We start from the raw sequence: 12,742 nt of genomic DNA on the forward strand, positions 1-12,742 counted from the left end.
CCAAATTGTACCCGTCCCAGAAGATAGCTACTGGTCACACAAAATGATGTCAATAGTACATTTGGCGAAATATAATTCAAATGGACGGAGTCTCTCAACACAGAACGATTTTACGTTTCTGCACTAACTCATTTTAGTTGGCGCATACTATTATACCATTAGAAACAGTGAGATGAATTAATACAAAATATTCCTACACCCATACAATATCCTATTCAAAGTGAATTTCTACATGTTCATTTGAAATTGATTTTAATTCAATTTTTGGTTGGTAGTACTTGAAACCAATAGTTTAATAAAGTATGATTTCTTTGATAGCATTTCCTAACTGATTATGATTATCATTATTCTTTAATCTTTTCAAGTTTTGGACGACAATTTCTGTCCAATTCAAATATGTCTGTCAAGAATAATATAAATGAAAGTAAAAATCGGTGGAAAATGTTATTTCAATATCAAAATGAAACTTTGGGAACCTCTCAATAGTAATCAATAGACCAAATTGTATTTTGAAATTGACTTCTTAAAAAATAAACAATCATGAATTGATGATCAAATGTATACCACACTGAAACACAAAAAACAAGGAGTTGATTCAGAAAACAATAGATGGCACAAATATAACAGAAATTGCGAAATGAACTGAATACTTAATAAACAATGTAGGTGAATATTGAGATGCAAAGATTCCAATGTTTGGTTTGATAGAAATATGGTCAGATTTATCAAGTAACGAGATAAATTTCACCCACAATAAAAAATATCTTGTAAGTCAGGAGGTATCACACCTATTCATTACAATAAAATAAACAATAATGGAGGAAATATGTTTCCAAAACAATAAATATATCACCTTAGAATGAAGGGGAATTGATAATAAAAACAAAATTTGTTGAATATTCAATGAAAATTTCATTCCAATAGCAACAGTGATGATAACTGAAAGGATCATTAAAAGTTATAATATGAAAAAGGCTCCAGGATTTGATAATATAACTGTTGAATCTTCTGATTGTTTCCACAAGAGATAATTATACATTCCTACACAGTGGGAAAAGAAATCTAATCAAGACAGCAGTGGGTCTGAAACTCAACTAATTTCATCATCACTTTACCGCATATATGAAACATTCATTTGAAATAAAATCTGTTTCAATTATAGTAAAGTAGTAACAGTTCCACGTCGTGAAGAAAAAGCATCGATATACAAAGGATTACGAATCTGAAAAATGAGTTTTTTGAAAAAAATTCAAAATATTCACCTCTCCCATAATTTCTATACAGTAGGAAAAATGAATATTCATTTTCTCATATACTGTCGAACTTGTATAAATAGTAAGATCTGAATTCAGTTTTAAACGGTTTTATTCAGCTTGTTTACTTAGTAATTGAAGTTTGACCTCCTTCATGTTGACAAATTGATCTGATATTTGGTACACATTGATGACAATACAATTCAATGAATTCTGCATCATTGTAAATCCAAGATGATCGCAGCTATAAAATGGCGGATTACATATTTTTCACAATTAGTAGCAACTTTGAAAAAGATGTAAATTCAAAATTGCCTCAGCTACAAAATGTATTGAGGAGTTACATTGAAACAAATCATCGGGAAATGAACATTTTAATACCTACTGAGGCAATAAATGAACCTAACAGGAAAGAAAAAGATAATCAGATACTACTTTGAGCGTAGTATTCATATATCTTTTAGCTTTCAGTACATCATCATTATCATCTTCAAAAAAACCGTTGAACATATTTTTTTGTACTTATTTTTTCCATTCGCATAACTGATGAATTCATTTCTAGAAACGAAGTAAATGAAAATACGGTGATTCATGAATTATTTTTAAAGAAACCTCTGAGATATTTGTCAGATTTATAAAAGACTACTTTGACATTCAGAAATATTTCAGGAAAATAAAAGTTTTGGGTTTATATATTCATTGAAACCTAACATGATTCAAATACATCAAGATATTGTGGAGGAAGATCTAGAGTTTTTGGAGTTCTCAATAGAATTTGATATTTGAGATAAAATGTATTGAATACTGACTATCGTGAGCCAACTTCAAATTCTCATGAACCTGAAGGAATTTATAATATAAATTCTTTATATAAATACAAACTGTATCTTTTTGTCTATTCAATGAAAAAATGATATCACATTCTCTTATTCAAATTAACCATTGAACTATGCTTCTAAAAATCATTCAACAAGACAAGCGAAATATTTATCCTTTTTCCAGTTACCTTGAACAGAAAAAAGTTCAAATATTCATTGTTGGTTGAAAATTCTTTTGGCTTTCTACTCCCACATCATTGAATAAAAAATTTAAGGCATTGTTCATGTGAGAGTTATTGTTTGTAGAGGATTATGATTATATTTGAAAGGAATTCCTATGTATGCAATACATATCTTTATAAAGAGTTCTTATTGTAGTTATTTTTGTCTCCTTTTTTTGAAAGTTCTCCATGCAGAAATGTAGAAAGCCGAAAAACTTTAAAAAAAACTGATTTCTCTTGAAAATATTGAATTTTTAATCCAAATGAGTTTGTACCTCCATAAACTTCTTTCGGTTCAAGTTGTGAAAAGCCGTTTTACTAATATGTACTTATTTTTGTCTGGAGGTTTTCCGAGAAAACTATGAAATGAAAAATTAGAACAAATAGCTTTCCAAGTGGAACTAACTCTTCTCACAACTGAAATATAATGAGTGAACAAAATATAATATCTGTGTTTTTTGTTAATTAATACTCACTGTTCATTTCTTCCTTTATTTTATTAGTATTATTTTGCTTTTTTTAACTAGTTGATTCGAATATTTCGATCTCGATAATGTGATTTTTATTGAGGTCCCTGATATTGTTGTGAACCACATCCTAACAAGAATTTTTCTTAGTCTTCCGGTATGTATGTATGTAATTACACCAAGAACAAACCTGTGAGGACTCTCAGTTATGCATGTCGCTCTTGTGAAAAGGACTGGTGGAGAGAGTGGAAAACATCTTCATGGCATTCCAACCATGGAATTGAAAAAAATAATTCTTCAATCTATACTATTACTAATTAGACACACCAATGTGTTTTTGTTTGATATAACTATCCATAGATTGATTTGACCCCTCACAGTTCATCAGTAGCTGTTTGGGAACAGAATAATTTCTAGCATAGAAAATAAGATGAGGTTTTGCAATTATTCTTCGGTAATGTTTTCAAAACATACTCATCTAACGACAGAGTGATTCTGATCATGATTCCTGAATAATAATGAGGGAGAAAAACAACACGGCTTTGGAATCACTGAGCTCCACAAGATTGATAGATCCTCATTTTATTTTTGTGATTCGTATTTTATAAATAGTAAAAATCACATCATCGATAGACTGGTACATGAAACTCACAAATTCAGGAAGATATAGTAATTATAACTATTTTCATAGGAAGTCGATGAAACAAAATTTGATACCTTGTGAAAAAAAATAATTTGAAAAAGTAGTTTATCCATTATGGAACAAAAATATACTCTTGTTGAAAAATATGTTGATAACTCTTTTCGTGAAAAATTGCTAAAAAATTCTTTTCATCACAAGTAGTAGAAGAGAAAAGACATCCAACAGAATCGAAGTTTTTCATTAAGAAGCGAATATGAAGAATTCAATTCGAAGTAATTGTAAGTTCAAAAACAACCAGAAGATACAATAGGTACCTGATTCAAAGAAATCGAATGTTGTCTTTCATATACAGCTCAATAATAACCATTTGAATTATATTCAAAACAGCTTCAACAATTTCACTGAATACAATAACTTTCCATAAGAGTGATTTCAGATTGCACTACGGCAACAAGCTCATGCAATAGAACGAAATATTTAAATTAATACAATATAAAGTTTCACATTCAGAAAGAAATATATCCAAAATGCGTTTTTAATAGTAACCTATGTTGTGTGAAAAAACAAAATAGATTTTGAACATTTAAATAACAATTACATGTTATCTATTGTTGAAATATCAATTTCAATGAACCATATCACATAAAATAGAATCACATTGTTCAAATAATCCATCAAATTAATTATGAAAAATTATTTTTTGGTATTTGGCGGGGTGATGACATTCTTCAAACTGAAGTGCATACTATGATAATGATAAACTATGATTTACTGTTTGTTGTGAATGTTCAGACAATTTACCTTGGAATGAACATTAAATCTAATAAAATCTTCTTTATGGCTAATGACAGCCTAGAGTATCAAACAATAAACTTATTGAATGAAATAATATATTAACAGACCCTGGTTTTTCCAATGGAATTGAATACATTCAGTACAAAATCATTAACATTTCTAACAACCAACGAATCATCAGATGACTTTATCTCACTGTGCACTAATCCACCACCCTGTAACTTCTGCTATCCCTGAAAAACATAGATTTGTTCGCCTATGATTCCTATTTTCTCGAGTTCTTCCAGAGCGATAGTCAAAAATTGGTTTGGTCCACAGACGAAAGTGAAAATATCTTTTATCGTATAACCAGTGTCCATGATGTGTTCAAGGATGGAATTTTCAATCATGTCTTTGTTAATGTGACCCTGCAGACCCAACCAGTTTTTGTCTGGGGTCGAGAGGATGTAGTCTATTTTGAACCTGAAACAGAAATTCAAATATGAAATAAAATTTCAATTAAAAATTAAGTATGAATAAAATGATTTTCAGTCAATTTTTAACTGCTGTTTTTGTTGTCTATAACGGTGAGGTTGATATAGATGGGAATTTGTATTAATTAGGATGTTGCAAATCTTTTGTCCGTTTTAATGTCATGTGTTTTTGTAGCTCCATATCTCACTAAATATTAATTCTTCTGTGTCGTGTCGTGTAATGGCCTTCTCGATGCTGAAAACAAAAAAAAAATACAGTCGCGTTTAAAAAATATTTCATAAAATGATATTTTTTTAAATGGGACACCCTATATTTTATCTTGCATTTTGAATAACAATAAAATTCTCAACAACAAAGCTAATTATCACCTTTCTTCCTGAAGTTGAAAATGAGCGACTTATGTGGAATTATATACGTATTTCTTTCACTAAAATAAAAAAATCTTTATTTTGGCGAATGGAGAGCTATAAATATCGAGTGAATATTCAAAAACACCGCCTTCTTTTTGAACACATATTTGAGCCCTTCTCTTGACACTACGTGTTGGTAGCAACACAATTCTGCCATCAATTCTATTAATTATAGTTTCGATACAATTTCTCAGTTCGTCTACATTATTATGTTTTATTTTGTACACCCCATTTTTTCAGAAATCCTCGAGAATAAAAACCTAGAGGTGTCATGTCTGGTGAACGAGGTGGCCTCATAAGAGGACCATTTGTTGCAATCTATCTGTTCCCAAGACAGTCTCGTTTAATAACCGACGGTGGAACAGCAATTTTTTTAGATGAATCTCTGATGGAATTATTTGGATGTATCTCGAAGCAGACTATTCCTCCTCTTCCCAAAAACTATTTCATTGTTCCTGAATCAGAAAAACAGCAGAAAAACGCCAATTAGGTAATTCACGATCGGGGAACGAATTGCTGTAGTGTTGGAGTGCTGTTACGCTATTTTTCTGAGAAACCAAGTAGGATTCTAACCAGTGACGGCTCGTGCATTGGAGAACACGGGAGGCTAAAGTCATAAAGAAAAGCCCACCGGAGGCGCGAAATTTTTTTGGGGTATCGCACCTATTTAAAGCAAAATACGTAATATTTGCATAAATGCAAACAAAAATTGTATATTGCCGAAAATTATACGTATAAAACTGACCATAAAAAAATCAAAAACAAGGAAAAATAGTTTTCTTTGAGTTATTTAATATAAATCATTTCATTTTCAAACATAAAATTTAATGAATCTGAAGGAGACTTGCAATTTTGAAACATTTGAGGGTCGCTGTACATTAAAATTAATCCATTTTTCAGTTGAATAACATCGAAAAATGGATACCGAGCTATTAAGTCGTTATAAAGTTTTTGGGGAAAATCTTTGGTATAGGACGAACATTTTTTAAACAACAACAAATCAAAGTAGTTTAATTTAAGTAAATCTTCTAATCTGACCATTGATTTGCATTAAAAAGGTGTTCAATATTTCATTATAAATCTGTTTATAATTTTTTCTCAAATCGGGTAAGTCTAAATTGGTTTTCCCTTTTTTTCGGCGCCGGCGGTTCGAGAGTTAAATCAATTGATTCAAAAATATTATTAAAAAATGTATCGTTATTTCTAAAATTCATTAAATTTTCTGTTACATTGTGTAACCATTGTTTTGAGTATTTAATATCTATTGATTTATTTTGAAGAATAGAAAAAACAACATACAACGGTATGTTCAAATATTAATTTTAATATTTCCAACAAGAAACAAAACTTATGATCATTTAAAATATATTTGAAACCTCTCGCCTCCCTAAGACTTTGGTCGTCGTTTTTAATATCGTTATTGTTTAGGATGAAATCAAAGACATCAATCAATTTGTCTTTGTTTGAATCCACTGAAATTACTGCTCTAGATGTAGAATTCCAACGCGTAGCAGCAAAAGTTGGCATTCGGCTACCACATATTTCATTTAAAACTTGGCTTCTTTTGGTGGATTTTGAAAAGAATGCCGAAAATCCAGACAAACTTGAAAAAAATACGCAGAAATCTTTCATGTTGTTGCACGCTTTGCTCAATACTTAATTTAGGGCATGGGCATGACAATGCGTAAAAAGTACATAAGGAGCTATGGACTTTATTTTAGTTTGTAAACCATTCAAATGGCCGGCCATGACCGCAGCCCCATCATAGGTTTGCGCAATTAACTATTGCCTAAAATTATAGGTGTCACACGTACGAATTGAAAAATTAAACAAAACGTCAGCTATGCGCCCAGATGAAACATAATGAAAACCCATAAAACGTTCTACCACATTACCGTCTCCGACATATCTAAAAACGATTGAAAGTTGTGATGTACAGGTAATATCGGTAGTTTCATCAATTTCCCATGCAAAAAAAGAAACACTTTCTCCTAGCTTATATTCTTCTTAATAATATATGTCACACTGTCTATAGGCTCATTTTGGATGGTTTTTGAGGTGCCCGAAAAAACGCAACCGTTTAAAAAAGTGCCAAATTGTGGATCATATTTGCCCCATAACATTAAAAATTCCTTGTAATTGCCGCGATTCGAATCTTCGGTTTCATCGTGTCCGCGAAACGCTAATTCTTGGAAACCCAAATCAATCGTAATATCGATAAGTCTTTTTAAATTCGACCGATTTTCTCTAACCTGATTATTAAAAGAAATTATGGACTGTTTTTGAGCTGTATTTAAAGCTGTTGTTATATTTTGTTTGCTAAACAATTTTAATTTACAAGACGAAAATATATGCTCCGTAGATTTAAAATGTCTTTCTGTAGAACGAGGTAAATTTTTTAAATTGGAGTATCCTATTTTAGACCACGTTTGATATTTGGTTTGTACGGAAAATAAAACACAGGGCCAACAAAAAAGTTTTTCTCGTTTAATGGAGCCGGTTAACCAATCGCATTTATCGTACCAACTAATATTAAATCCTCGATTTTCTCGATTATCTGACTGAATTCGTCCATCTCATCCATAATAAATAAAAAAAAAACTTACCGAAAAGTGAAAACCTAAAAACACCTTGAAATTGAAAGAAAACACAAATATTACCAAAAAGCACTGCTATAATACAATACTGCCTGTTTTATACACAAATAACAAATATTATCAAGAAACACTAAAACGATTTACCAAAATATTTTTCAGTTTTTTCAAACGCAGTCGTACACTAACGGAGACAACTGGAGGCTAGCCTCCTCTAGCGCTATAATTTTCGCAACTGGAATTACAAATCGGGACGTATGTCACTGATTGGTTCGGTCTCGCAGAGCTTGTGTTTTTTAAAGCGGTCGGAGACTTGGCTCCTTTGCAACGAATGGCATTTATTATTTCGGGTTGATGGTTTATTCGTTCATGGGCAGTGCGTTTGACGATTATTGATGCAGGATACAGTGTGGTACGTACTACGTGGTGAGTGATAGTGTTTTTTCGGGCATATTATGTATTTATATTAAAAATTAATGCTAAAGTAATGATACCCAAGCATTTTTAGAAAAAAATAATCATAATTATTTGTCAATATTTTTTAATTCATTGCGATGGATAGCCTCAAATTTTATGTGGAGGCTGAGCCTCCCTTGCTTCCTCTGACGAGCCGCCGCTGATTCTAACATATCACAATTTTCTTAATGGGGAAACGGCATTTTCAAAAATATTCGACCAGTAGTTGACATTTACAATAATTTATAACATTATCATGATACACTCGAGAATATTTGACAAACAGTATTTCAACAAAGTTCCAAGGCAACTTGATTACTCATTATAATTCTGTTTTATCGAGTCAAACACATTTTTTCCAACCTCATCAATATGACGCTCCAGTAATTTCTGTTCTGTACAAAAACGGCTTCAATGGAAATTATCATTTTGTAAATTATTATCAAATAGCTTAGTGGTATCAAGTGAGTGGTACGACATGATGATCACGGGTTTCACGAATCCCAGCACAATTTTTTCTTTTTGCTATCACTAACAAAATATTGTCATTCGCATAAGTACCAAGAAGGGCGATTGCACAATCATCAGGTTTCATTTGCCAAAACAAAGAATTTTTTGTACTAGTGAAATCAATTAATATTTACACATTAGCCGCTCATTTTCAACTTTAGGAAAAAAGGTGATATGAGCTCTGTTGTTGGGAATGTTTTACGAATCGAAATGCATGTTAAAATAAAGGGTGTTCCATATACAAAAATATTATTTTATGAAATATTTTCAAAACAAGACTGTCAATTTATTTTGTTTTCGGCATCGAGAAGGTCATTGAAAATGCTACTAGTTTTCCCATTCAACCCAATTCTTAGCATCAATAATAACGGAGTTGGCAATGGTATTAACTTAATTTGGAACACCACGTATACTGTTCGATAGAGAATTTTGTACTCTATATATATTGATGCTGTTCGTTTTTCTCCAAATGATGTCGTTGAGTGATTTTCAGCCCATTTTTCGCTACAAATTCGAATTGAACCGTTGTCGAAACAGCCCCAAAAATTAACCAGGCATTTGGCAATCATGTTAATAAACGCACTATTCGACGTTGGTTTGCGAAATTTTTCGGCGTTCTCCATATTGCTATATTACAGTTTTCGTAATTCTTTCATCCATTTCATTTTCCAGTTTTTATGTCACCTTGCGCTGCCTGGCTTCTATTCGATGTTTTCAATTGGATGAATCTGGGAAACACTTCCTTCTTGATGCAAATGTTGAAAAACCAGATAATCTGATTAGTTATGGCACATCGAAGAATTGACTTGAAGTACCACAATGCCAAGAAATTGGTAGAAACTTCCTTTAATTTTTTGATTGACTCGGCCGTTACTTGAAGATCCATAGTAATTCCATAAACTACACCTCACGATTTGATCTCCACAAATTTCCTTAAGGTATATATTGGCGTTGTCCCTCTTGCTATATTTCAGTTTTCGCAATTCTATCATCAATTTCATTTTTCCCGTTATTACGTCATCTTGCGCTGCCTGGCTTCTATTCGATGTTTCCAATTGGATGAATCTAGGAAACACTTCCTTCTTGATGCAAATGTTGAAAAACCAGATATTCTGATTAGTCATGACACATCGAGGAATTAACTCAAAGTACCACAAGGCCAAGTAACTAGTCGTATCTTCCTTTAATTTTTTGATTGACTTGGCCGTTACTTGATGAAGATCCATAGTAATTTCATAATCTACACCTCACGATTTGATCTCCACGAAGTTTGTGGAGATAAAATCGTGAGGTGTAGTTTATGATAATGAATCTTTTAATTTCGACACAGAAATAGATATGTTGATTGATATGAATCAAGAGCAATAAAATTCCCAATACTGATCCTTCCAGTATTTCCAATGTTGAATTTCTATAATGAATGATATTTTTTTCGATATTAACATGCTGCTCAGTTGTTTGAAATAATTCAAACCGACAAAAAATATTACTTGTGATTCTATATCATTTGAATTTGTCACTGTGAATCACAATTTGACAAAGTAAACCAAATCGTATATCTTAGTACCTACTTACTACCATGGTGCATCATTTTCTCTAAGTTATTAAATGATTCAGTTCAGATAATAATTCACACATACCGAGAATCAGTTGATTGCAAATTGTCAAGCTGGTCCTTGAATGGTATATCTTGTTGAGTTTTGTTGAAAAACAGCAACCTGACGAACTGACTGAAAAAAGATGTGATGCATTAGTTTTGCAAATTTTTAATTCAGGATAATTATGTTGATAATCTTCAGCTTGCACAAAATTCAACTTCAGAGGTTTGTCATTCATAAGAGAAAGGTTACGAAAAACACTGTTTCAATACATTTATTGTTCCTGATACATTTTCATCAATATAGATATCTGTGAACTGTTCATTGTCAATTAGAATATAATAATGATAATAATAATAATAATCGTCTTTATTATTTTCAAAAAATATGTAAAAAAAACAAGATTGAGGAAATACACCAACAGATTTTTTTTTTTTTGAAAATAAAGGGCGAAGTTCAGTTCAGTTCCTGAATAAATTCAACAACTGAACTGTTCTTCCACTCAACCCTAAAAAATACCTGTCTATTAAATTGAATAATACAAAAACAAAGGAGAAATATACAAATTTGTCCACACTACGGCAAGTAAGTTTACAGAAGTAGGAGCAAAACGATGTGAAGTTCTGAAATCATATCACTGACGTGTATTGAATAAATGACTAAATAGATTATAATTGAATTATTTTTGGAACCCAGCTGTACGTAATTCGAGGGGAAGGTCATTCATCACATGGCATATTTTATAACTGAAACACCTGCGGAAAAATTCAGTTTTTAAAGAAGGTGGAGTAAGTGTTCCCCTGAACCTAATATTGACGTTATGTATATCCGTTCTTAAAGAAATTTTTCTACGAAGATAAGCAGGCTTTCTGATAAGAATGCTTTTATGGAATAGGTTGGCGGCATGCAAGATTCTTCTGTTATTCATATTTAACCAATAGGCATCTTTGAGCTTATGAGAAAGTCTCTGAGAACGTCTTATTCCATAAATAAGTCTCAAGCACGAGTTTTGTACTTTTTGAATTTTACGTTTATACTGCTCACTCAACTGTGGTCCACAGACAGTATTAGCATAGTTAAACTGTGATAAAACTAGTGCTTCACATAATACTAATTTCAATTTTAGTGGAAGATCCTGCCTAACTCCATATATCAATTTTAAAGAAGAATATGCACGTCGTATTAAGTTATTCAAGTTCTTTTCGAATCTGAGAGCGTGGTCAAAGATGACTCCAAGATTTTTCCCTTCTTCCACCAACTCGATATTCACGCCATTGATTAATATGTTTAGGTACTCTAAAATATCAGATCGTTTGGACTTTGGTCCAAATAATAGAACATTTGATTTTTGAGAGTTTAAGAGTAAACAGTGTTCTGTTGCAGCCCTATAAAAATTATCCAAGTCTTTATTAAGTATCATGCAAGAATCATTTACATCTAGAGGGGGGAAACTATAATAAATTTGGGTGTCATCCGCATAAAAGTGCACCTTGCAGTGATTCAAATTTTTGATGAGATTGGAGGAGTAAAGAGCAAACAGGATCGGCCCAAGTATAGAGCCTTGTGGCACTCCGCGTTGAAGAGATAGGGGAGATGGAAAAGTTCCATCAAACGTAACTCTTTGACTCCTTCCATTAAGATAATTGGCAAGCAAGGTGATAGCTGAAGTTGACAGACCAACGTAATGTAAAATTGATATCAGTAAATCATGGTTTATAGTGTCAAAGGCTCTGCTGAAGTCAAGAAGTACTAGAGCTGTACAATGTCCTCTATCTGACAATGTCATCTACAACATGCAGCAATGCTGTAGTGCAACTGAATCCCTTTCGAAACCCAGACTGAACCGATGGTAAAATGTTGAATTCTAAAATGTGCTTCAGGAGTTGTACTTCTATATGGGGACAACATTCACAAAGTTACGCAAGAGATCAGTGAACTACCATGTAATCCGAAAGAATAAAAAAAATCCAACTCATTTTTTTTTGGTGAAATGAATTGACTCTTTTGGAGAAACCATAAGAAACGAAGTTCACTCTCTTCAAACCCTAGTACTTCATATCACTAATGACACCAAAAAATATATTATGAAATACGTCCATATTATAGAATGGGGGTAGAATTTTCGAAAACCGAAAACGATAACTTCCATCATAAAAAAAGGAGAATTGTCGAAGCTGTCGTAAAATGTGTTAGTTATTAAAATGAAGTTTATTGAAATTTTCATAAACAAAAACGATAATAACTTCGTTCTATCAATAGTTCGGGGATATTGAAGAAAACTTTTTGGAACTTTGAATGAAAAATCTCCATTGATAGGAATTATTCGTGTCATTCGAAGTCTGTACATCACCATTGAATAGGAATCTGTTGAAAAATTCAGTTGGCTGCAATTTCAGTAGCAAAAAGTACAGGGTGAATCAACAAGCTTCCCACGGTCCATTGCTATCAGGAAAAACAATTTTTCGAGTTGTTCAATTTTTTTTCGCAGTTATATCGATAATTA

At 32.0% G+C, this 12,742-nt stretch overlaps 1 protein-coding gene across 6 annotated transcripts in view; it reads right to left on the reverse strand.

Annotated features, from left to right (window-relative positions):
* Positions 1-4,275: 4,275 nt before the first annotated feature.
* The window catches only part of LOC111508803 (cytochrome b5 reductase 4), a 314,862-nt gene continuing 306,395 nt past the window's right edge, over positions 4,276-12,742 (reverse strand). For all 6 annotated transcript variants that reach the window (XM_074184003.1, XM_074183996.1, XM_074183986.1 and 3 more), the window contains 2 exons: positions 10,282-10,371; positions 4,276-4,659 (listed from right to left, as the gene is read on the reverse strand). In XM_074184003.1, the coding sequence (XP_074040104.1) occupies positions 4,425-4,659; positions 10,282-10,371 (325 nt within the window). In that variant the 3' untranslated portion in view covers positions 4,276-4,424. The remainder of the gene's footprint in view (positions 4,660-10,281; positions 10,372-12,742) is intronic.

This window comes from Leptinotarsa decemlineata, unplaced genomic scaffold, assembly GCF_025532065.1.
Source record: "Leptinotarsa decemlineata unplaced genomic scaffold, Ldec_3_MD MMD2_P_RNA_scaffold_2, whole genome shotgun sequence".
Classification (NCBI taxonomy): domain Eukaryota; kingdom Metazoa; phylum Arthropoda; class Insecta; order Coleoptera; family Chrysomelidae; genus Leptinotarsa; species Leptinotarsa decemlineata.